General features: G+C 37.8%; 1 protein-coding gene across 18 annotated transcripts in view; it reads left to right on the forward strand.

Moving 5' to 3' along the window:
• The window catches only part of LOC134542484 (PDZ domain-containing protein 8), a 101,268-nt gene that overhangs the window by 24,827 nt on the left and 49,457 nt on the right, over nt 1–26,984 (forward strand). For all 18 annotated transcript variants that reach the window (XM_063386925.1, XM_063386830.1, XM_063386892.1 and 15 more), the window contains 5 exons: nt 6,469–6,676; nt 18,062–18,414; nt 22,007–22,172; nt 22,525–22,700; nt 23,182–23,444. In XM_063386925.1, the coding sequence (XP_063242995.1) occupies nt 6,469–6,676; nt 18,062–18,414; nt 22,007–22,172; nt 22,525–22,700; nt 23,182–23,444 (1,166 nt within the window). The remainder of the gene's footprint in view (nt 1–6,468; nt 6,677–18,061; nt 18,415–22,006; nt 22,173–22,524; nt 22,701–23,181; nt 23,445–26,984) is intronic.

Here is a 26,984-nt window from a genome sequence, read left to right on the forward strand (position 1 = left end):
AGATAACGAAGACTGTGCTCCAACATCGTGGAAGAGGAACGAAGGCAGAATATTAGACGACAATAATGATTATGAAGAATGTAAAAAAGCTAATGCTAAAAACACTGATATATATCAAGACAATAATTTAAAAAAAAAAAAAACGAAGAAAGTAGAAACCTCATTAGAAATGAAAATATATTTACATCAATATTTAGTCGTCTCCATGAAAATGTGAAATATGGAGAACCACAGCTGACAAGACCGTAGACTGTGATGAAACATCTGAAGCTGACATTATTGAAGATTGTGGTGACACATCTGAGGCTGACATGATCGATGACTGTGCTGACAAATCTAAGGCTGACATGAATGAGTACTGTGCTGAAGCACCTAAATCATGCAAGAGCGAAGACTATGATGGTGGCTTGAGACCAAAACGATGGAAACGACGTAATAAAATTAATTTCCTGATCAAGATTGTGATGCTGACATAATTGAGTACTGTGCTGAAGCACCTAAAGCGGTCAAGAGCGAAGACAGTGAGGGTGGCTTGAGATCAAAACGATGGAAATGACTTAATAAAATTGAAACGCCCCTCGTGCCCGAAAAATATATTATTTTAAATTAATTAAAAACACCTTGGAAACTGCTGGGCAAAATATTAAGAAAATTAAAGTTAATTACCAGAGGGGACACGAGGCGGTGAACAAGACCAAATTTACACTCCCTGCACTCTAGTTACTTGGGAGTTCGTGGATCGTTATGTAGAAGTAGGTATATGATAAATAAATACACTATATAAATAATTTGGTCTATAGGTTTTCCTGGTTTATCATTAAGAGGTTTTGTTTTAGAATTATTTCGACATGATAATAAAGATCTTGGTAATTAACAAAGTTAAGGGGGAGCCCCTACATTATTTAAAACAATACATATTACACCTTAACAAACAAATTATTACATTAACAAAATTTCAAGTATAGCACCAAAATTTGATTCTCCCAACGATTACATATATATTAGTTTTCTTGATTTTACATGTTCTTGAGGATTTAAAGCACTGCTCGCTGGTATCTTTTTAATGAATTTAGTTCCTTCCATGCAAGCGGAAAATATATACAGCTCATATCACCCGGGTCTTCCCAGGATGACGTCGGACCGAGAGGAAAACTCTTGTAAAAGGGGAAATCAGCTGGAAGTCCCGAAGATCATGCGGGGAGCAATTTCTCTCCCCAGAAACTTGGACCCTGTCTGAAACACAAGTCAAATTCAAAACGAATTAGACCTGCTTCCAGACAGTCATACACATTCGGTGCGAAAGGCCAACAAATGGGAATATGGGGAGGGGGAAAAAACGGATTACTCACCAAACAGGGTGTAGAAACAGGGCCTCCGTGGTGTCTCGCGCCGAAATCAGGATGACGCGCACCGAGAAATCGCGGATGTGCGTTAGGAAAACTAATTTTTAAAGAATAAAAAAAATAAAAATTTTAACTACACATGACTTTTTCTAAAAACTACATCTGCCTGGCTACTGTACAAATGGGATCACATCCCTTAAGCAACTGACTACATCTTTTATACAACCGAAAATCGCCGTTCCCGCGAAAAGCCTCTTAGCGCAGAGGACGCCGAGAAGACGTGGTCAGAAGCCGAGGTCAGAGTACTGAGTCCTGGCGATGACGGTCAAAGCTACTAATTAAATCGGGTGGTCGGCCCTAGGAAAAAAGAAGGGAAGGTTCGGCTCATGGCCGAAAACATCCGAAGGAGTCCGAGGCGGACGTGACAGGAACACAGACATGCGCACTCTATACTGGCAAGTACAGAAGGCAACAAACAATCGACTTCTATTGGCCGCGAGAAGAAACATAGTGCCTTATGGCGCTGCGGTGCCGCTTCCTAGCGGCGTAAAGTGGAACTAATTGAGGCGGTGTGCTGACTAGCCACCAGGTGTCAAGAGGGTGTGCTATACACGCTGGCTACCAGGCACGCGATTCCTTTTTCTGCCGCTAGATGTCGTGGACGTCTCTGTAAGACCAGGGAGAAATCCTTGAATTAACCCATCGTCTTGGCTAAGTTCACGTCAGGTCACTGCTCCCGACTTGATTTCTCAGAACAAATGTGAGGTGGAGTGAGAGGAAGGGAGGACAGAAATAGCCACTAAGGTGGGAACACAGGTCCACTGGAGACTCATTCGTGACGAGACTTGCTATTCTCAGCAGGCCTCTAAGAAGTAGCAGCTTGCAGCCCAGAAGCCACTCTATGCAATTTTTGTCATGAAGAGAAATAAAATTACAAACTCGGGACGTGACTGCAGGCGAGAGAAATTTCAACTGGGCTGCCCACGTCCACATTTGACAGCAAAATATCAGATAGGCCCCCTGGGAAAGGGGTCTTCGGTCCACTGGCACAAAGTTTAAACACGTGGCGTACACCGGCCTAACAAAGAGTAAATCACCCCCTTAACAACCAGATAAATTTAAAAAAAATAAGATTTCCAAAAAAAATATTAAAATTATAGAAAAAAAAGGTGACGAAATGCCTAATTTCCGGCACCAAATAAATTATCCTAATCAAGCTTGTGATAATCACTGGTCGATGACGAAAATGACCTTGTGGTTGGTGTTGAAACAGAAGACACCAGGGATAATCATTTTTATTATAAACATACAAGGAAGATGAACGTAGCAGAGGGATTGATTATACCTCATGGGAAGATCCTAACATATTGGTTGACAGGCTAAGACTTCTACATGGTTCGCTTTGTGCAGGAAACTATTCGAGCATCAAAGAAATATCCTTCATACTTAAAGAACTGAGGGAAGCTGGCTACATAAAATAATGGTTTCCATTAATTGCATGTGTACATGAAGAAAAATTAAGATTTTTTAAAAATGTACTTTATCATTTCTCGAAAGCTCATATCTAAATAAATTTATAACTAAAAGGTGTAAAAAAGTCACCACTGACATCCAAAATCTATATTAATAAAGTCATGCATGTAATCATGTCAAGTTCGATAAAAAAATGTACTTGAAATCAGTTGGAGCATTTGGAACTGTTGGAGCAGTTGGAGCATTTGTAGCATTTGGAGCATTTGGAGAATATGGAGCATTTGGAGCTGTTGGAGCATGTGGAGCATTTGGAGCTGTTGGAGCATTTGGAGCATTTGGTGCATTTGGAGCCTTTGTAGCATTTGAAGCTGTTGGAGCATTTGGAGCATTTGGAGCCTCTGGAGCTGTTGGAGCTGTTAGAGCATTTGGAGCAGTTGGAGCTGTTGGAGCTAAGAATTTGTCGTTTCACGTCTATGCTGGGCTTAATGTTTATAAGATTGCTGGTTTCGCAAGTGATCCTTTAGTAGGATAGAAATAATGTAATAAAAATTATGTTTGTAAAAGAACTTGCGGTGTTTTATTTCTCGAAGCTGGCATTTTTCTGGTATTTTAATCAAATTTATTTTCAGCTTCGTTCATAGATCGAAGAAAGTTTCGATTCAATATGTAAAATAATGTGTGATTTTTTCGGTGAATTTTGGAATTTTTCCCAAACTAATAAGTCAATAAATACAAATATCTAAAATGGCGGTCGTAATGGTTTAAAGGATGATGGTAATAGATAATTTTAAGTCTCTTTTAGTACTTTGATAATAATTTATTATAATTATAATTTTTCCATAAAATTATTTTTTTGCATCATCCAAGGATCGAACCAAGAACAGGAATTGATATAATCAATAATTACTTTAATGAGTGAATTTTTTGATGAATTTTGTTATTTTAACCAGAATTTCTAGCTAAATAATTACACGATTCCAAGATGGCGCCCAAATTTCAAGATGGCAGGCAATTCAGTAATAATAAATGATTACTGCACTCTAGCGGGTAAAACTTAGACAAGTATGGTGGTAATGTACTCTATAAGACGAGTACACGCACAAGATGGTGTCCTCCAGCAGACGAAAACAAGATGGTGGCAATGACCTCTAGCAGGTGGTAGCTCCTGGTAGCATGTACTGAACGAGAAATGGCGGATCCATGATGGTCGTCAAGGTAAAATCATATTTCAAGGTCAAAGTAAAATGTCACTGTCAAGGTCAAATTTCAAGGTCAAAGTCAAAGTTCAATGCCAACAGTTGAGGACAAAGTTATGGTGAACAGAATATTATACTAACATAGTATCAGCACACTCTAGCAGACGAAAACAAGATGGTGGTCTCCAGCGGATGAAGACAAGATGGCGGACATGTCGTCATACCAGATGACGATATATATACCTTGCTATTGGTGGCGGAGATCAGTCTGTAGGTGGCTTCGTGGAGGAAGGATCTGTTTTTTTTCTTGCTCTAATAGTTTCGAAGCAAGGACAGGAATCGAACTAAATAATCAGTATTCTAATAAGTAATTTTTTTTTTCGAATCTCTAGCATTAAAATTATGAATTTTCAAGATGGCGACCGTAACGAAAATTGCAATGGTGTTTTTTAAGATTTTTATTATTTAATTCGATTGATTAATTTTTTAATGATTTTTAAATTTTTTCCCGTCTTTCTAACAAAACAATTACGGATATTCAAGATTGTGACCGTAACGATAATTGTTACAGTTACGTCTTAATACAGGTGGTGTTATTATTACTTTAAATCAAAAAAATTACAAGTCCGAATATGCATGTTATTTTTATATATACTTTATTTTATTCTCAGTTTGGTAAATGTCTTGATGGCCGTGCGGTTAAAGGCGTATGTTTTTCAACCTAGAGATCAGAGCTGCAATGATTCGAATCACAGCGCTTCCAATGTATTTTGTTAAAAAATTTAAATTTAATATGTCGATAAGGACCATAATAGCTATGGTAAGTAATGGAACATCGACCTTATGTGATGAATCAGAGAGACGCTGGCGCTCTCTATGAACAAACAGCAGAAATAAAGTCCTTGGTATCCAAGATGGTGACCTCCAGAAGAACAAAAAAAAAAAATAAAAATAAAGAGCTAGGCTGGCGCTCTCTAGGAACAAACAGCAGAAACAAAGTCAACGGTATCCAAGATGGCGGCCTCCAGAAGAACAAAAAAAATCAAGAGCGTTGCTGGCGCTATCTAGGAACAAAGAACAGAAACAAAGTCGACGGCATCCAAGATGGCGGCCTCCAGTGGAACAGAAAAATTCAATATGGCGGTCATGAAGAAAATTTCATCATAATGAGTGGGGCGCTCTATTTAAATATGGCGGATCCAAGATGGCAAAAAAAAAAGATTTAGGTCGTTGAAACCGTAGTCTTTATTCCTAGATGTCTAAAAATTGTAACGATCGTAAACGCTGAATTTTTTTTTACATAGAATGTAAAGTATTTCCCCAGTATATAACATTATTTTTTCAAACGTTTTCTTTTAATGTAAGTTCTCACATGCTCTGTGGTTTTTAAATAAAATAGTTTGACTCAAAGTTTTTTGTCCTAAAGTCATTTGTCCTAACTTGGTTTTTCATAATGTCGTTTGTCCTAAAATCATTTGTCCTAAAAGTCGTTTGTCCTAAAATCGTTTGTCCTAAAGTCGTTTGTCCTAAAGTCGTTTGTCCTAAAGTCGTTTGTCCTAAAGTCGTTTGTCCTAATGTCGTTTGTCCTAAAGTCGTTTGTCCTAAAGTCGTTTGTCCTAATGTCGTTTGTCCTAAAGTCGTTTGTCCTAAAACTCAGAGTAAAAATATTTTGAAGCTGTTCCGTCGTTTGTCCTAAAATTCGTTTGTCCTAAAGTCGTTTGTCCTAAAGTCGTTTGTCCTAACGTCGTTTGTCCTAAAGTCGTTTGTCCTAATTTTTAGGACAAACGAAATTAGGATAAACGCTTTAGGACAAACGATTTTAGGACAAATGCCGCACCCCCTAATGATTATATATAATTATGATTTTTTTTTCAAAGTAATTATTCCTGTTTACTTCACTTTTTATGTATAACTCTTTCTAGTGATTATTTCCTTTTATTATTTTATATTTTTTACTTTTTATACTTTCATATTTTGCACTTTTGTATTTAGTTTTTGGGATGTTTTGTTTGTTTGTCTTAGTTTTGTCCTTATTGTTAATGTATTTGTCCAATATGTTTGTCTTGTCTTATAAATGTTATTTGGTGTTTGTAATTTTTTTGTATTATGCCTACCACCCAAAGCCTTATGCCGTAGGTTGGCATGGAACAAATTGTTATAAATAAATAAATCAATCAATCAATCTTGACTGTAATAGTTGAATAACAATTTGAGTAGTTAACAGTTAAGTTTTAAGTTGCAAATGTTCAGAATTTTTAACTATGTGACTGTGTCTTAGCTAGTTGTGTGACTTTATTTTTGGTTTCCACTATAACACCCATTCAAAAAGCACCATATTGCCAAATTTTCCAACAGGAAAAGGGAGGGAGAGTTTGACCCATATTGATTTTTACACAATTTTTGTACACAGTCTCGTACTAGGCAAGTACAACAGAAAGAGTATTTCCTGTCGGTAGATACGCAAGTCCTTGAAGAAGAAGCACACTCTCCCATACTACAAGCTACGCTACAAGCCATTCTTTGCGAAGTGTGAGCCCGGGGAAGGCGAAGACGAGTGGGCGAGCCACACAGTGTGCCCAGGAACCCTTCAGGTCACAGTGGCAGAGGTCACTAGGCTGATGGCATGCCTGGTTCAAGGGCCTATTTACTGCTCCCTTGCAGTGGGTGAGTACGCCTGGCTGGCTTAGTTGATTAGAAGCACAAACTTGGAGTACATAGTGTGTTTTGTTATTTTATCAGTAGAGTCAAGACTTTATGGTTTTATATTTAAGCCAATTTTGTTTTTAAAGTAGGAGATTTTGTGTTATTTTAAAATTTTAGGAATTATGTTTGTCAAAAAAAAAAATGTATTCAAGAAATATAGCACTTCAAATGTTTTTTGATCTTATTCTTACTTCACAAAGCAGTGTCATTTTGACTGATTTAATGTTGCACTTTTACAATGTGTATAATGATTTGTAATAAGCATGTCCCTCTACTCTGAACAATAAAAAAATCTTTGAGGTTTTCTTTGTTAGGAAAATAATGTAAAAGTAAGTTACGTACTAGTAACAATTGCAAGATTTAAAAAAAATAATTATTTCCATTTTATTTAGTATATAATCTTTGGTAACTTCATTCTAAACAAATCACATTCATTGAATTTAATATATTAAAATATTTTGAATGTGTTTTGAGTTACGTTTTTCTTTAAAAAATGATGGTAGTGATTAATTTCACGATTTTCATTAATATACACCTATTTCTTATTGAGGAAGAACATTTGTATGAATTTTTAAATTTTAATTTGCATTTCTTAACCATGTTTGTTTTGACTTGTCGTGGGGGGGGGGGGGGAGGGGGGGGATTTTACTCAGCGTAGAGTTCTTGGGCACCACCACGTGGATGGGCACGTGGACCCGGCTTTTGACTCAGTCCCTGGGCTGTGAAGTGGCCCATGGAGAGCTGGACTCGATTTCTCCCTGCACAGATACAGATACACTGAAACTTACCGGCCTCCTCTCAGCAGCGGGCATGCTATGTTATCGGCAAAGACGACTGCCAGTGGGGTCTTTAGGTGCCCCACACACCTCAGTCTCTGTACTGGGAAGCTCGTTGTCGAGAGATGAATGTGAACAAGTCAGCGTGACTATTCGGTTTTATTGGTACCGTAACGTACATTGACAAGACCCTTGAGTAATCACATAATGAGGAGTTGTTACGTATAAAATAGTTAATATTGCCAATGGCAAGTAGTCCAGCTTAAATGCTGATCAGGACACCACGTGGTCTGGCCCCAAAAGTACAAAGATCATCGTGCTATTTAAAACACTTTGGGCAGCTTTAAACAATTAGGTAATTCAGTCTACTGCCAGGGTAAGCCTTGAAGATGAATAGAAAAATTTAAAGATACTTAACGATGGCAGATTTTAACAGATCAATAACGAGCAACAGGTTGAAGTGGACGAGGTGCGGAGATGCTTGCTACCCTGGACGGCAAACGAAAGAGACTGCGCATTGGCCAGGGTGTAATGGCCGCAGGAAGTGGTGAATTTACAGTTAGTCAATTAATATAGCAAAGCAAATATGCAAAACATATTTAAACCCTTCAAAAATTACACGTTAAATTAGGATTAATTACTACGTATTACAATTATTTATTAAGTATGTTATTTTTAAAGGGGAAGTCTTCACCGCTCAACTGAGGGTGTACGCTGAAAGGGGTCGCGCATGGCGCTGCTCCATCCTCATAATTAACTGAAAATAATTACCGTGGGAAAAAATAGAAAAATTACAAGAAAACCATACTTATTAATTTGACTAAATTATAAATGGTTTGAGGGCGTAACATAGGCCTCTTGACGGGTCGGGTGGCCGAACACACGCACACACGTACTCGTTGACGGGAGGTTTGAAACAGAGGGGTTCGGTAGCGGCGGGAGGCACATCGGGCTTAGGGAGGATGTAGCCCTGATCAACGTCAATTGCCCCCCCCCCCCTTCCCCCCTGAAGGAGCCCGATGTGACACTGCCTTCGTTCTCACTGCTCATGGTTGCTTCATGCTGCTGTCGGCGCATCCCCTGTATTCTGCTATACCGGGGCGGGGCTGCCGCCTGGCGTGGCCGTAAGTTGTAGTGTGGCGCGAGGGTGGGTGTTCCGTCTTCCACCGTCCCCCGCGTGGCTTCCATGTTGTCTGTGGCGGGCTTTGGCAGCTCTTCAAAGGTCCTTACCATTGGAGAATTAATCAAATGACATACATGTAAAAAAAAGGATTTTTATATTAAATACAGTTTGTTGCCTACCCGTGCCACCATCTAACAGCCACTGCAGCTCGCCCGACACTCACTTCTGGCCAAGACGGTATAAAAGGCCATGTTGCATATTGCAATAATCACCTGCCACTGACTTTATGCCTTCTCTGTTCTGTAGGACTCTACCTCTTTCACTATCCATCTAAAATGTTCTCTCGCCTGCCTAGGCCCCCTACAACCACAGCCCACTGCACCACCGCAAGTCTGGTTGCCTAGGCATTGGCAGCCACCGGTTACCTCTTAAACAACCTCATCCTAGGTCCTACCCTGCCTGGCCTTATGCCCTACCGCAATAGGGTGGGAGTAAAGTGACGGGAAGCTCTCCTAGCCTGGTTCGCCGAGGAGGGGAGCCCTGCCACTTAGATCGTGGATGTCTTCGCTATGCTATGCCGGCGGCACGGCCCGCCACTTGACAGAAAACTAGCTATGCCCACACCAGTGCCGATAAGGGGCCGAACCATGTCAGAGAAGCCTCTCCCACAGTAGCCAGCCTAGCCACATGCCACCCAGCTGCCCCGTGGAAGGGCAGTACAGAAGAAAGGCAGCCCACCCGTCATTCGCACCCAGGCCACGATACGAGGGGAGAGCCTCCTTCCCTGAGACCCACAGAATGAGTACGGAGGACCACACATTATTATACTACAGAATTTATAAGAAACGGGACAAAAAAAAACACTTGTTTCCTGAATGTACTGATGCATCATACTTAAATTAATACCACACTATAGTAAACCCTCAATACAGTGGATCTAAATATAAACCCAAATGTTTGGTACTTAAAAATGAAAGTTCTCAGTACTGAACTGTTAATAAATGTTAAACACCTTGTAGGTATCTGAAAGCACATACAGTCAAACCTCTCTAAAACGACCCCTGATGGTTCCCAGGAATAGGCTCTTAATAGAGGGGGGGGGTCGTAATAGATGTTTTGCGAAATTTTCAGTTGATTTCAACCCCCCCCTTTTCAAACCGCTACTCGCTAAGAAACCAGCCGTACAATGACAGGATGCTGTCACTCGCAATGCTAGACGGCTTTGCTTTAAACCCACTTCAACCTTCATGACAAGTCCGTCGAGACGGCTTTGCTTTAAACCCACTTCAACCTTCATGACAAGTCCGTCGAGACGGCTTTGCTTTAAACCCACTTCAACCTTCATGACAAGTCCGTCGAGACGGCTTTGCTTTAAACCCACTTCAACCTTCATGACAAGTCCGTCGAGACGGCTTTGCTTTAAACCCACTTCAACCTTCATGACAAGTCCGTCGAGACGGCTTTGCTTTAAACCCACTTCAAACTTCATGACAAGTCCGTCGCCCTACAGGTCACCTCTAAAGAAAATATGTCAAAAGACAGTTTATTTTTACTGGTTAGTTTACATGTACGTTTTATGCTTGCCGTAGTTAAATACACTAGAACCCCGGATTTAACGAAGAAGTGATTTTACGAATACATTCTCGGGAACCGTCAAAAAATCGGACATTTTGACCAATATGTGAAAATCAGAAAAAAATTAAAAACAAAACGAAATGAAAGATCATTAAAATCTGTTAATTTTAACACACAGCGTATTTTTTGTCGGCTTGAATACTTCCAATAATTTTCATGTAAGAATAACAAAAAATAATGGGACAGTTCCTTTAAAAATATGGCAGCGGTAGGTTCTGCAATGCGAGTGGGCGCACACTAAGTTCGCCCGGCTGGCTGGCGGTAGCGGCTTCATGACGCATAAGCTCACCCCTCCCTCCCCTCGTTCACATTCTTCAAGGTTAGCTCATCCCTCCCAGACACACAAACCATCTAGTGTCCTCCCTTATAACACCCCAACTTCGCTCCCCTTTGAAAAACCTTCAGTGAGAAAATGCACTTTTCACCCTCCCTTCTCCCGTAAAATTGGGCTATTATGAATGGGGTACTAAAGCGGTGAGGGAGGGGTAAGATCATTGTAAATATTTTCGGACCCCTCCCTCCCCAACCAAACACGCCCAAAAAAAAAAAAATTTGTCAAAATATGTCACTTTTCACACCAAGTTCAAGTTCAGTCATCTCTGGCAACGAATTTACAAGCTTTCAAACTTAAATATAAATGTATTTTAATAGCAAGTGTCCTATGAAAAGGAATATACCAAATAAAATCAAGCTGCTGTCACCAAACAAAGCATAAAACGGCCCAATGCATGGTCGCTTCGTTATTGCTCGCGCGAGAGGCGAGACATGGAATATTAGAAGATAGAAGAAAGATAAATGCGGGGGAGACAGGCGGCAGCCAGTGTGTTTCCTGCGTGGGGAATAAGTGGCGTAGCCTTTTTTTTTTATGCTGGGTGAAGCGACCTTTTTCTGTCAACCCACGGGAAAAGATAATTGCTTGAGCTGTCAAAATAAACATCGCTGCGGCAGTTGAAACAAGTCGAGGCGGGCGTGCATCCAGTCGGTCGCTGTGTATATCTACTCGAAAAACATAACATCTGAATTCATAGCAAGATTCCTTATAACCTACACGTATTGCCGGATGTTTTCAGCCTGATCCATGCAAGTTTTTTAGCCACATTTTGAATGAAAACAACTGGCGGGCCAGTGTTGTGCCCTGTTTTGCGGACACATAAAAAAAGCTTTTATCAATTTGCTGACAGTTTTAGTATATTTTTACTCTCCTCGTTAAAATGAAGCAGATAACGTGATTGTTAACAAGTTCAAGCAGCATCCGAGATCGGCCGCAGCGTACGGTACGGGGAGAGGGTGAGCAAGGGCGAGCGAGCGGCCGACTACAATCATGTTCACACGCTGCGGCCCTGCGGCCGGAGGGTTTTTCCTGCATTTAAGAGCGCGTGGGAGATAATATTTTCTCGCGCGCGGTCAGTTGAAGTGGTTCATTTTTTCCTCGTAGGATAGCATTCGCGTTGGCCTTAGTTTCAATCCTTTTCCAGTGAGTCTTGTTATATTTTAAGTAGTGTATCTATATTGAGGCAAATTTTAGACTAAATTATATGTGTCGTTAAGAGCGTCTATGGTGGAAGGCCGCGGCCTAAGATATGGGAGGGCTTGCTGCCTGTCGCTTAGTGGCTATTCTGTAATTGAAGCTACGGTATATCTAAATATGATACTAGCACACCACAGCCTTCCAATAAAGGTGCCCACGAAAGAGCCCATCGAAAATTAATATAGGTCTTGCAGTAAAGCACACAAAAACACATTTACTATGTACTTCTTGCATCAGAAAATAGCTTTGGCGAAACCTTGTATTCATTCAAACCTTCTTTTGAAAGTTAGCCTATCTTGTGTACATGCATCGTAGTTAAAACAAAATTTTGTTTCAATTCATACAGTTAAAAATAGTAAGGAACATTTTCACATATCATTATAATATAGGTAACTATTCTATATGTAAATTAATCATGAATATACCTTACAAAATGGCGGGTTTTAAAGCATGCTTACTTATAATAGGCCTTTTAATACATTTTTATATTGAACCCTAGAATACCGCACATAACATATATTTTGGGTTAAAGTTACAAGAACAGTGAGATACTTAATTACTAACAATATGTAGGCTACACTGATACAATTATGATTGCTACAATGAATATTTCAAACAACATAAAAGAAAACATCTGTTGTTTGAGTTAATATGCACACAACTGGCACTTGTCAAAGCTCAACTAACCAAAAAAATGTTTTCATAAATCGTACGCATCTAGGTACATAATTACATAACGAAGTAGTCGTTTTATTACATTATTCTACTATAGCTGGGAAGTTACTCCACCTGGCTCCACTTGCATTCAAACATGCTAAATGTTACTAAGATTACTTTCTTGTGTAACTAGAGAATTTGACTTGGAATAAATTAATGTTTTAGATAAATTCAAACCTATAATGTCGGTTTTTAAAAAAATTAAATGAAATTATACAGATGCTTTGAATAATAATAGACCATTAGCTTCATTTTGAATACAAATAGTGAACGAACGGTGCGCGATTGTTAAAGTCGCTAGTAGCTAAAGTATTGGCGCCTACGGAACTGTATTTGATGTTCTGAAACATTGTTAGATAGTGTTATAAAGATAAGTATTAGTAATGGTTGTTCTTAAATTTCATTAAGATCTTCGGGGTATCGAATTGCTTCGAATCTGTAGGTTCCAACAAGTCTTTGAGCGATATAATACATAAACTTTCAAGTTATTTTCCACCAATAAGTATTTTAAATTTACTATATAAAGTATGTCAAAATTTATTTTGAAATGAAGCATAATCTTAGTAGAAAACCACATGATACCACAAATTAACGATTAATTGTTAAAGAAGCTGGAATAGTACTTTAGTAGTCATTGCAATTTGTTTTCTATTCATCTGTTCATGCGTATTTATGAAATTTTTAGACACGTGAGATTTTTTACAATGTTCTCCAGTATCAGTCGCGGTGAAAATTACGATTATTGTAATGTACTCGCACAAAACAGAACAAGGGTACAAAAGGCTTTACCACCAAAAGTAGTACACATTAAATAATTGAAGCTACTATTGGCACGACAGAATAGAAGTAAATCAATACTCACCAGAATGGCAGGCTTCCCTGCTATTAAAACGCTGGATAATTTTGATTATGATTTTGCTAGCATCTCGTAAGATTCGTTTACAGTGCCCAAAAGTTTGAAATACTCCTCACTTACAAATAAGTGTAACTATGTTACACTGCGTACTGATACAAACATTTCGGGACCAATAACATTTTACTATGTAATTATAATATTCTATTAAACTGTACTCCTCCCCCGTGCATCCATGTTCCCCTCTGTCAAACCCATAACACCCATTCACTTGCCTTTTATGGTAGACGCGGTATTTGCTTACAGCGCTACACCTTATCTTTCAGGTCGCACGTCGACCTCGGCCGGCAGCTAGTGCTATAGCCCGTCCCACTCAGATTGGAGTACATGGCTTATGGCGCGCGCTGTTGCCAAATCTCTAACACATTACGAATTTCAGGAGATGCGTGTCTTTGTAATTTGGATCGAACAAGAAGCATTTTAAGAAATCATATCGTAATTTATAATATTTTATACTATTACACATATAAATTTGTAATAATGCCACTTTTATGTAAATTTAAAATAAAAACTACCTATTGTAGACGAAAATTTCTTATAGTTTTCTTTTATGTTCTAAAAATCCCATATATATATATATATATATCACATTTTCATGGGCCCGATAAATGCCGTATTTTTGGACAAGTCATGTCCAAAATGATAAAATACAGTAATGGAAATTCTCGGTTGAGTAAGTTATGGGAAAAATCCGAACAATTGGTTCGAAATGGGGAAGATTTTTTGAAAAAACAGAAAAATCGCAACAACTCCCATAATATGAATAATATCGAATCCGTTTTAACGTATGATAACTCGGAGTACCTAATGCCGAAAAATGTTTTCTAAATAAATTTTTGATACGACCAGCCCTAACTGCATGGGTTCGAAAAAAAATTTCACCGGACAAAAAAAACGGAACTGCCTTAGTAGACACCTTATAAAATCTGTTTAAATTTTTTGTAAATATCATAATTATTTTCCAAAACTTTGTCTAAAACAATGTTTGTTAAGATGCTTGGTGTTGAGAAGGATAGAAAAATAATTCAAAATTTTGTACCATGATCGCTATTAAATTCCTTCGTATTTATTTCATACATTTTACATATTATGTTCAAGAATCGATTAAAATATTTTTGTTGACTAAGGAAGCCATGTATTTGAAATTGCTTGTAGGACAGAACACCACTTATCTAAACACACGACCCTGTTTCCTCTTACGACGGCAGCGCGCGCTCTTGTACTGATAAGACACATCTTTAACAGCTATTTCCACGGAAACTGTATTTGCAATTGAGATGGAGCTGCTTTTAAAAACTTATTCAATTCATTGTGAACATTTTTCACGCTTTCGTCCCCCATCTATCTTAAATAGAAAAAAAAAAATTCTGCGGGTCAACTTTTTGATGTGTCAGTTTGTGAGAAAATGCATTTCAATATATTAAAAAAACTTATTTAAGTGAAACCTGTACAGTTTTTGTCTTAACATTTTTTCGGTGGCGTCCTAAGGCATTAATTTATTAATAAAAAAAATCTGAATGAAATACACATGTAGGTTTTTTTTTTTTATGTGAAACATATCGGAATACTTCAAAACAGTTCGCAGCGAATAAGTTATGTTATTTAATTTTTTCGGACACTAAAAATATTGTTAAGTATTCAAAATACGCATTGCCTAATGCGTATTTCGATGCTATACAATATGAAAAAAAGCTTGGTCCAAAAATTAAAATTTTAATTTCGTTTGATATTTGGCAACAACGCACGAAGAAACAAGGACAGTGCTAACGGCAATCGGCGTTTGTTAGAGAGAGAGAGAGAGAGAGAGAATGCGCCCATTTACTTCCACACTGCAATCTAAGAGTGGGATGCTGTATAGATAGTGAACTGGCAATGCAGTTGTGGCGTATACCTATATTTTGGACGTTTAGTATTTGTTTATACTGTGTTATGTGATGTCAGCAACAATTAACATTAATGTGTGTCCAGATGTAGCAATCCCAAATATGTAATGACCAAAAAGAGTCCTGGATAAATGTTTTAAATTCTTTAAACTAATGTTTTTAATAGACGCGATATATAATTGCTATGCTACGCTTATTTGATAAGTTTCCATTCACGTGTGACATTTGAAGAGTAGTATTGCATAAGGCTGTACGAACGTTCGAAATTTCAAACTCGAACCGAACTTTAAAATAGTTCGGTTCAAGTTCGTGTCAACAAATTTGGGTTCAAGTTCGTTTTTTGTGACAACACTAGAACTTGTTAGTTTCCACATTTTAATAATACTAGAACTACAATTTTATGTATGCTCACGGCAAGGGCGCCCATATGGCAGTTTGTAAGGGGGGGCCAGACTATAAAATAGTTTGTAAGGGGAGGGGGCAGATCTTCAAAAATTGACAAAAAGTGTCAAAAATTACAATTTGCCAAAAATCCTCAAAAACCCATACATTTTTTCCTCTTCCTGAAAGCTGGGGGAGGCGGCCACAGCCCTACCCTGCTCATGGGTATGGGCGCCCTTGGGTCACGGTTCCAAGGATGGTATTCGTAAAATCGCTGCCTTTGTAAAATCGGGGCTGGCCCATTTGCCCCCCCCCCCCCCCCCCCTCCTTTTCACACCATTTTATTTCTTTAACATTTCCAACTAAATATATTTGGTATTACTTGTGTGTATTTTGTCGTTATAAACAACATATAATTAAATATTAACGACTATTACTGCAACGAGGAGGGGGGGGGGGGGGGAACCTCCGGCCGTAGCGTGTGAACTAGAGCTGTAGCAAACCGTATGTATTCGTTACTGAGTAACGGGTGCGCCGTCTATATACGAGTAACGAAACGTTACACACGGCTGCATTTCGTTACTCGCATTTTTCGTATGTTTCACGCATGCGCGCGCATATTCAATGAATTTACGTTACAAAGAACGATGTTTGTTTATTAAGTAAAGTGTAATTTGGAAATTCGTCGTCCAAGTTTTTTACTGTTTTATTAAAGGTATTGTGTGTGTAGATGAAGTTTGAGATTGGAACAGAAACAACGTAAGAAAGTATTTTTTACAAATTAGAAATATGTATGTTTTTGTTTTTTACTATCGCGAATTTTCACGTTTTTTTATTATCTTAAAAGCGATAATATAATAAAGCCGCTCTAATGAGATTTAATTGTTTCTTGGTTAACAAAAACGGTTAATTATCAAATATTGTTAATTGTATATATTCTATTTATTATTATTTACGCGACGTCATACTGTACGCGTACGCAATACGACTTGATTCGTTGCATGTTATGCGGTATCAGAAGTAACGAGTAACGATACGATAGTAACGAGTACTGATTGTTATAGTAACGAATACATATGGGTACGCTTTTTTTCGTTACTTTTACACCTCTAGTGTGAACGTGGAATGCGCACTGGCCCGCCCCGCCAGCCCGGCGCCGCGCCGCCCGCCCTTTCCCGCGCTATCTTCCCACGCTGCGGCCAGTCTCGGATGCTACTGTCTCTGCGCTGCTGTTATTTGAAATATTCAGATACATGGAAAGTGTTATACACTCGTTTTAAAGATTTTGGAATCAAAAACAAACTAATATCATCAATTTAAAAATAAGTTACCTAACTTTTATTTTTCCGCTTTGCAGAAAGAAGCAGGTTTCCTTTGTCACTATTATTTTTAAAACGCGTCTTATTGCCACCAATTGCAGCGTTTCCCACCTATTTCAATTTAAAAATGTGGCTTCGTGGTAGCACGATACAACAAAACAAGTAGTGACGACCTCCGACATGTGCGACATCTGTTTGTGTTACTGCAATGAACCTCTGCGTGCGGAGTGCCCGACATCTGTGTGTGGACGCGTGAACTACGATGTGTAAAATTCGTTCTTCGTCTACCGATTACAAAGGTTACGGCGGAACAGATTTTTCAGCTGGTATTGCTTCTAAATGCATCCTGCTGTTTCTAACTCATGCACACATATGTGTTGTATAATATTATTATTTTGTTTCCCATTTCCAATCAAATTATACTATCATTCGTCTACTAAACTTCGCAGTTTTTAGGAATAATTAGTTAATAAAATAAGACGCATACCGAAATTTCGAGTAATAACATTTTAAGATCCATCTTTACTCTGTAAATAATATTTTACCAAAATCCAATTTATGTCATGGCATTTACAGAATCTGCTCCACCGCAAACATCGATTTTGCTGCTCGGAACCACATGTATCGCGCACTCTTAAGGGACGTGGAATGGGGGTTGTCAAGCTCTGACAGCGGTCGACAGGAAGTGGTATCTATTTTTAGATATGCGCTGCCTACGTCAGTACAGCACTCAGCAAGAGAAACGCAGTAACACGCTACTCACCACAAGAAACTTATTTTCTGTTCGATTTTCTTCTGATTTTCGGCAATTTTTCCACGGTTCCTCGAAATCGGGTTGTAATAGAGAGGTGATTGCAATAAATGGGGTCGCAACAAAAAGGTTTTACTGTACGTTAAAGTGAGATACTTGGAAATGAGATTCAATTCTTACTAACATTTAACATTCTTGGTTCCAAATTTTTTTTATGTTGCTGTTAATAATAGAACTGAGGTTTGTCCTGTATTGGACTATAAAACAAGTGACCTCTAGGGTGATACCACGAGACAGTGTTACGTGGTTTGTCCCGGCAGACTCGCTGGCCTGGGTGGAGATGTTCCACTCGGAGACTTCCAGCTACGTGACGCTGGACCTGACGGTGCGCCGGCGCAGCCCGCAGCCGCTCGGCCTGGTGTTCAAGCAGCAGTTCGTGTCGGACCGCTACCAGGCGTGCGTGCTGGTGGAGTCGGTGGCGCCCGGCAGCCCCGCCGCGGCCGCCGACGTGCGTCGCTGCGACGTGCTGGTGGCCGTGGACGGCCGCAAGGTGGGCTCCATGGCGCAGGCTGCCCGCCTCGTCAAGGGCGCCGGCGAGAGGTTCACGCTCCGCGTCGAGCGCAAGCTCGCCTGCCGCCTGCAGCTCACCGACAAGGACATCATCATGGAGCAGGTCAGCTTGCCAGCACTGCACTGTAGAACGTGGGATATTTACTTATTGAAATTGGGCGCCTAATTTTATATATATGTTTCTTCAGAAATAAACAATTGATTATGATTCCTCTTATTAATATTGCTTTATCCAAGTTATTACACTCATTTGTTCCTGGCTAATTTGTTTCCTCTTACAAGACATGTAAGTATCTAAAATGTGTAATAAGGAAGTGTAGCGTGAATCATAAACTAAATTTTCAATTATGAATTTGATTTGTCAAATGTATATTTTAAAAATAATGCCAAATGTTAGGAATTTGACTTAACTAGTTATACCTTCCAAAATATTAGTTTTATTATCTTGACTTAAAAGAACAAGCAAACATAAATTACATCTATTTAGGTGATCAAATAGTCTCAATAACATATATACTAGATCAGTGATAGTTATCTGTATGCAGAAATATATTCCTAGAGAGCCAAAAATCTAAGTAAAGGTATTTCATACTAGTCATGTCTCGATTCACGTAACCTTACGTCTAGTTCAGTTGTTCGGAGACACTTCAAACTCTGCAGCACTGGACATCAGGATTGTGGTAACCAGAGACAAGGACGTTTTCGACCAGCTGAAAACTACGAATACTACTGTTCTAGTATTAGATGACGGCAGTCCAGCATCCTCCTCTGATCCTGAAAAGTCTTTATAATTAATGTGAAACGATCTCACCGATGTAGACCACATGGAACCTTAGATGTATGGTCGTCATGGTTGTGTCGAGAACTCAGGCCTCAGAATTATTGTGACAGCGACTGACGGCACCGACCATCGTCCTTCAGGGATGGAAAGTACGAAGATTCGAACCCAGGATGGTCAGGAATGTAGATATCGACCGAAGAGTAAGTTCATTCTTGAAGTTCGGAAAATCCATAATTCTGTCAAATTAATGCAGAATTTCATGAACCCAACTTGACGTCTATCAAAATAACGGAACTCTGCTGTAGTCTCTTCTTGTGAGCTGAACGGAAATGTAAAGAGAAGTACTACCCTCACTCAGTACGTATTTTCCTCTCCAGATAATTTTTCCTTATTTTATTTGCTTTTTTCACATCCATATTTGAAAAACCACTATCGAACGAATACCTGTTTATAGCAACCATAGATAAATTAACCGAAGCTGGAATTGAAAATCCACAGACTTATGCAAGTAGGAATAACGAGAATTTAAACCGCGCTAAAATATAGTAATGGTTTTATAAATGCATAGATAAAATAGTTTTCAATAGCATCATTAATTAGATTTGAGGCTCTCTATTCACATCTTCCTCTTACTTATTTTAACATAAAACATTTTAAATACATTATATCAATTTTGCACTCATCTCATAAAAAAAAGAAAAAAAAGATAAAGAAAAACTGTAAACATAGTGACGGTTTACAGCATGCTGTCCTCAACAGTAACACTGACTTTTTTTCATTTGAACTCTATTTGGAATAAAAAATAAAATGTTTTACAAATGTCTAATATAGAATATAATTTTAACATTGCAGTGAATTTTTTTTAATTTTACAGGATTCCAAGATAAACAATGCGAAATACAGTAAAATTAAAAAGAGAGAATGTATTTGTGTGTGTGTGTGTGTGTGTGTGTGTGTGTATGTATAAAAATCATAATAGTGCAAGGAAAAAAGTGACATTGTATTTTTTTAAACCTGTAAATTTTACGTTTGAAAATTATTTTGTTGATCCAACTGATTATATACATAACATTTTTAAAATTTTTTAATCAAAATCACAGATTATTTGTTTGCACAATAATGTATGGTTTTGCTATTTGCAGAAAACAAGTCCAAATTTATAAATGAATCTTCTTTCCTTCATTAATGTTACTCTTTTCAATTAAATTGCAAAAAAAAAAAATTTTTTTTTTTAAATGTTGAATCGAATATCAAATATTTCTCAAATATAAAATATTTTTTGAATACTTGCAGACTCCTGGCCTGTAGCAAAGAACTACAGGTGTTTTCCTGGAGTTATTTCGGTAAACCACGTAAAACTGAACGAATGATGGCCAGACCAGGATTTGAATCAATTTCCTCTCAATTACATGTCCAGTGTCTTACCAGTGCGCTATGGATGTATTATTATAAAGGAGCTTGGCTTCTGGATTGTAGCCGCGTCCTGGGCGAATAATTCACCGACATTGCAGTCGCCATCATCAGGGAGCAGTTACCTTCTGTAGGTTGAATTATTCGCCAAGGACGCGACTACAACCCAGAAGCCAAACTGCTTCAGGCAATGGCCGTGAAAGCCTGCGAACTGTATTATTATACTCTGCTTAAGACTCCCAAAGTTGTGTTGTGATTAGTCTGTGTTTACAAGCATTACCCCAACAGACATAAGCTGTCAGAATTATTGTGTTTTTAGGATGCAGTACATATTTTAATGCATGTGTTAAAAAATATAAATTACTTGTTGCGTTGAACCTGTAAAAAGTGAAGGTTTTTTTTTTATTTTTTTTAAATACAATTAATTTGTTTTGAGGCCTCATATGTTTTACTGTGCATATTGTTTTTGCAGTCTACATCAACATTTAGGTTATCACTAACACAGGAAAGACTCTCTTACAAATTTTTTTCGAGCGACTAAAAATTTTAGAAATATTAATCCCCAAAAATAGTCCGGTACTGTTGAGTTGTTTATATAATCTGATGCAATTTATTTTATTGACCCTTTTATACTGGTCAATATCCTCTGAGAATTTCGAGTTAATAATAAAAAAAGTTAAACCTTGGGTAAATGCACTTACGCTTTTTTAAGTGTATGGTAATGCAATTTGGGACCTTGCAATATTATTTTCATGAAATAGCATATCTAGCTTTACAGTGGAAAAGGTAAAATCCAAACAGCAGTGACTTATGGCTTTACACTCTTTAAGTAGGTAGTACTGGCTCAGGAAGAATGATAAAATTGGAAAGTGGCCTCTGTGACTACTCACAATTGACAATTGTCATTACGTTATATATTTATAAAAATTAAACCTAATTAAAAATCAGTAAAGTTTGCCATGACTGGGACTAATTTTTGGCTAAATACTGTATTATTCTATGGCAAGTGGAAACTAGCCATTTATCAACCAGAACACCAGTGCTATAAGAACTATGACAAGAGAGCCTTTTTTTTTATCGCCTCCTGTTTTTTAACATAAAAAAATTTCTCACAACAGAGTGAGGTTACGTGACAAATTTTCCGTAGAACTCTGGTTTGAATCTGGGTCTAGCCATTTTAATGTCATGATGTCGGTTCCCCATGGTTTTCTAGAATTAAACACTGGTCCAGGCAGATGCTGGGATGGTGCCTTAATATAGGCCACTGGCAATTCCTTCTCGTCATCCCTGAATATTGCTGGAAAATCTCTAATGACCTTGTTTGGCACGAGATGCAAGTCCAGTCAATGATAGTATGTACTATTTTATTTTGTGGTTACTTCCCAAGGTAATTATAGCAGATACATTTCAAATACTTTCTTATTACTAGTGCAGGCATAAATGCTTAATCTGGTGAAGTAAACCTGAAAATTTTAAGCATGTGTTATCTTGGTGTTTGGTGAAGGACGGCGACCCTCCTGCGTTGAAGGTCAACGAGACGATGAAGTCATCTTGCCAAAGCTCCGTTCCTGGATCGCCCGTCCTGGGCCGGGCGGGGTTGCGCCAGCGACGTGGCTCCGGGGACAAAACTGAGAGTGACAGCAGCAGCTCTAGCCCCGCCTCTGTCCCAAGTAAGGCTTGGTGGACTCCTCTGCCAATGCAGTTTTCATTGTAAATAACAGGACATTGCAACTCTGCTAAGAAAGGACCACGCTGGTTGAGTGGCATGTATTGAAGTAAGCTGGTGAGATTTCTCAGGTTGCTCCCGTTTTCTACCATCCATGCATTCCATTAGTGCTCATATCCACCTCGTTGTCTCATATATTCTGATGTCAAAGACTTTTAGTCTTAGGTCATTCATTCCTTCTGCTAAGAAGTTTCTCAACTGACTTGGAAAAATTATTTTTTTAAAATTATTTTTTTTAACCTGGAAAACGTGTTAATTTTTAAATGTCATAGTTTTGGTTGAATGTTTATGTGCAGGTTCCCCGGCAAGAAAACCAAGTGTACTGAACCATTCGAACCAGTCGAGTCCCGAGCACCAAGCCAAAGCTAGCGATAAGCGGTATTCTCTAGAGAACAGGGACGAGAGGGTTGACGTGGAAGGCACCAGCAGTTTTCTGCAGATTCACAGGACTAAGGAAATTCCATTCTGCCAGGTGAGTGTGCAAATTTGGTTTGCTGCCTTCTCAAGTGCGGTGTGTTACTTTGTTGTAGTGGATTTATTTGTTTGCTTTAAATAAACTTTCTTCTAGAGCTTACATAAAACTACTTTTTACAGTCACTTCTTCTTGATTTGTTTTTTGAATAAGTAGTTTTCTTATGGTGTGCCTTCTACTTTCTGTTATGAAAAGGTTTTTCCTTTTTCTTGAGCAAAAATTCCGACTTTGACAACTGAATATTCTAATGTAGTGAACCAAACACAGATTCATTTGGCACCAGACTAGCTAATCATGTTTCTTCAAGAATGATTATTTTAAAAGTCTGAGTATTTGCTGAACCAACTATCAAAAAGAGCCACCTTATCTAGAATAATGTGAGTATTTTTATTTTTTAATTCAGAATATTAGTCTGCTTGTTAGTACCCTAATCATTTGTTTTCTTGAGTGTAATTGAAAGCTACAGTGAATGGTCCCACAGGTGATGCAGTTTGAGGAAACGGTGTCGTTCCACGTGGCGGAGGACCACCGCTACCTGAACGTGAGCGTGTGGAGCAAGGCGGGGGCGGAGGGTGCTGCTGGGAAGCAGCCGCCGAGTCCCTCGCCGAGGGGGGAGAGGGACGTGCTCCTAGGGCACGTTAGCATCCCGCTGGCTGCCATCGCGGCCGAGTGCGGCTGCACTAGCCTGGGCCACCACATTAAGAGCTTCTCCCTGCTCCCGCCGGACCCCCACACCGCTATGAGGTCAGGCAACCCGAGCTACTGCCCCTCCAAGTAACACCCTCATTCATCTCAGGAAAACTGACCACTTATCAAAACAGCAAGAATCAAATATTTTTTTTTTTTTTCCATTAGAGAGTATGTTAAAATGATTCATTTTACAACTATTAAATTCATTTTACAGTATTTATTACATGTCTATAAACACATTCAAAGTACTTTTAAATAAATGTTTCAATTAAATGTTGAGATTAAACATTTTAATATTAAATACAGTGTAAAAATATAATGTGTCAAATTGTTCACATAACAAGACATGGGCATAAAATTTATGAGTTACAAAATAATGTTATTAATATGGAAAATATGTTTCAATTGTAATAAGATTAAAAAAGCATAAACTTAACATCTATTTATAATAAAGATTATTTATCCTGTTAACAGTATTCCTGGCTCTTGTTTACTAAATGCAGTTAATGCATCTGCCATGAATCGCTAACCACATGTAGTGCACTAGTGCATTCTAGCCTAGCCTTGAAACTAGGCCCGTGCAAATATTTGAATTTTTGTTTGAATATGAATATAATAAAATACTCATATTAGATTCAACCTCGAATATTAACACTTTGAAATGATGAATATTTGTGTGCTTATGAATACTTGATATAGCATACCTTGTGAGTTTGCCATATAACAATGTTCACTGCTGAGATTGTCATTTGTAAAATAAAAATATCCCTTTTTAATGTTTAATAGGGCATCGTAAAAAAAACAAACAATAAGCAATGTTTTAATAATGCAAAAAGTATTCAAAGATTTTATCGTTACTGTCTCGCTAAATAGCAATGGAAAAAACCAGGTAAACAATTCAAAACACATCATATTTTTCCTTTCAAACTTTAAAACAAAATATTATTTGTATTCTTTTCGTCACTAGCACCAGAAGTGGGGGGAAAAATAAACGTCAACAACCTTGGACTACAACACCACAAAACACTGCCATTCCATTGTGATGGGCATTAAAAGTGTTAATCGTCATAGTTTCAATGGCGTATAAATTGGTAGTCACAATCGATCTAACGCCATATGATACAGTAGCAGCTTACTTGCTGTGTTTTATCTATGACGAAATTGAGGCGACTCGAAAATTTATAAAAAAGTAAATAATTTTAAAAAAAATTCAGAACGGATCAACAAAAATTGTGTTTATGTTTATAATATTGCTGAACCAAATACAATTTACCTTGCTGCCATTAACGATGAAAACTCATGAATAATGAGGGTTTAAATTTCTAAATCTGAGCTCATTCAATCAATGATTTGGTAATACAGAATTTTAACAAAAGATTCCCCTTTTTGTGAAATAGATGGCATTAAATTTCACGGTAATTTGCAGTTGCAAAAATTTTCTTTTATTAATTTGTAGAGTAGTAGGTTGTAAAATAAGGTGAAAAGGAACTGAAATGAAAGGTTAAGTTAAGTTAGCTGCATAATTAAAAACAAAATTTTTTATTTCATAATTTAAATATTTTGTAACAAACATTTTCCATATAATTATTGTAGCTGACTTAACCAACCTTTTCACTTTAGTATTTTTTTCCAGAAGTTGTTAAATGGCATGGAAATTTTTTTTTATGGGTTTTATTTTTCATTCTTTCTATTTGAATTTGATATTCGTATTTGCGAATAATTTTATATTCATATTTGTATTCAATTCTAACTAAAAAACTGATATTCGCACAGGTCTACTTGAAACATTCTGGCTTTTCTCACCAGAACTGTTGCTGATTTGCGAAATGTCTTAATATAAACGTTGGCTGAACGCTCAGGCGGTTGTCAGTGTACTATGTTAATTGAGCATAAGTAAATAGGTATTGAAGGAAGTGACTACAGACTAGCTAATAAAGAAAGGGTGAACTATCGTTTGTTAATTCATATTAATATTAATTAGTAGAGGCAAGATTTTGTGGTTTTATTTTTAGACAATTACCTTTTTAAAACAGGAAAGTTCTGTATTATTATTATTATTATTTATGATCTCTGGTTATTCATAAAGATATAGCACCATTTTCAACATATATACATATATACAATACTTGCTCAATTATATTTACTTTACCAAAACAGTGTCATTTTTATTGATTCATAATGCACGTTTTTACAATGTAATTGCAGTAGAATCTCGTTATAGCGAGCACGGTAATAGCGAGAACACGGCTATAACGAGGTATTTTTGAGGAATTTACGGCGTGAGAGCTTGAAGCGCGCTTTTGTTATTTGTCTGCTTTATCTCCACCCCTCTCGCTCGCCATTAGACATCTTGCCGTTGACGCCTGTCACATTCTTCAGCCGTGCAGTCGCCACCTAAGTGCGTGGCTTTAAAAATAGAATCCCGTCCTTTCTTTATTTTATCAAACTTCCGTTAGTTATCTGTACCGTGTGTAGACAAAGTTTGATATTGGAACAGAAACAACGTAAGAAAGTATTTTTTACAAATTAGAAATATGTATGTTTTTGTTTTTATAATCGCGTATATTTTCACGTTTTTTTTGTTATCTTAAAAGAGATAATATTAAAAAGCCGCTCTAATGAGATTTAATTGTTTAATTGGTTAACAAAAACTATTAATTGTTTATATTCTATTTATTATTATTTACGCGACGTCATACTGTACGCGTACGCAATACGACTGGATTCGTTGCTGCAACATAACATAGCAAATTATGCGGTATCAGAAGTAACGAGTAACGTAACGATAGTAACGAGTACTAATTGTTATAGTAACGAATACATACGGGTACACATTTTTTCGTTACTTTTACACCTCTAGTAGGCACTACCGTATTTATTTCCGAATCGCTAGGACAGTTTTCTTGTAACTTTTGTTTCGGTCAGTTGTTGGGGTATTTGTCCGGGAAAGGGGTGGTGATGGTTTGAGTTTAATCCCAAATTTATTTTCTAAAAAAGTTGACAGGTTTCTTTAAATGAAAAAGTATAGTTTTCCAGCGACTATTTCGTTTGAGGCGTACGTGCGTTGCCGCATAGAGTAAGTAAAGGGAGAGGCGCCACTCCCATAGTAATGATCGTTTGCTTAAATTTGTAAACAAAACCCTTGCGATCATACCATTTCTTTGCAACTTGACAACGAAAAAATTACAGCCAGATACAACCTGAGAAAGGTTTAGCGCGTGATAGTTGGCACCTTTGTAGTCACCATATTTTATATTTTTTCGATAAAGGATACAGATATTGTGAAATTGCTTTATGTTAGTCCTTATAATTGAACGTTAAACTATTTCCGTAAAAGAAAAAAAATTCCTAGGTTCAAGGTGGATTTGAACCCACGAACACCAGGCCGGAGAATACTCTTTTTTTTACGCTTTTATCCGCACGACCACCATTTCAGTTTAGATATTCAGTTACAAGAGTGTGTACTTATAGAATATTTTTCTGCACTAGTAAAGTCCAAATTAAATAGCCAGATTGAAACTGATGATCGTTTAGTAGAGGTGGGTCGAAAAGTATCAGCCTGATACTTTGGCACTGATACGCGCCTGTATCAGG

Source organism: Bacillus rossius, chromosome 1 (genome assembly GCF_032445375.1).
Source record: "Bacillus rossius redtenbacheri isolate Brsri chromosome 1, Brsri_v3, whole genome shotgun sequence".
Lineage (NCBI taxonomy): Eukaryota > Metazoa > Arthropoda > Insecta > Phasmatodea > Bacillidae > Bacillus > Bacillus rossius.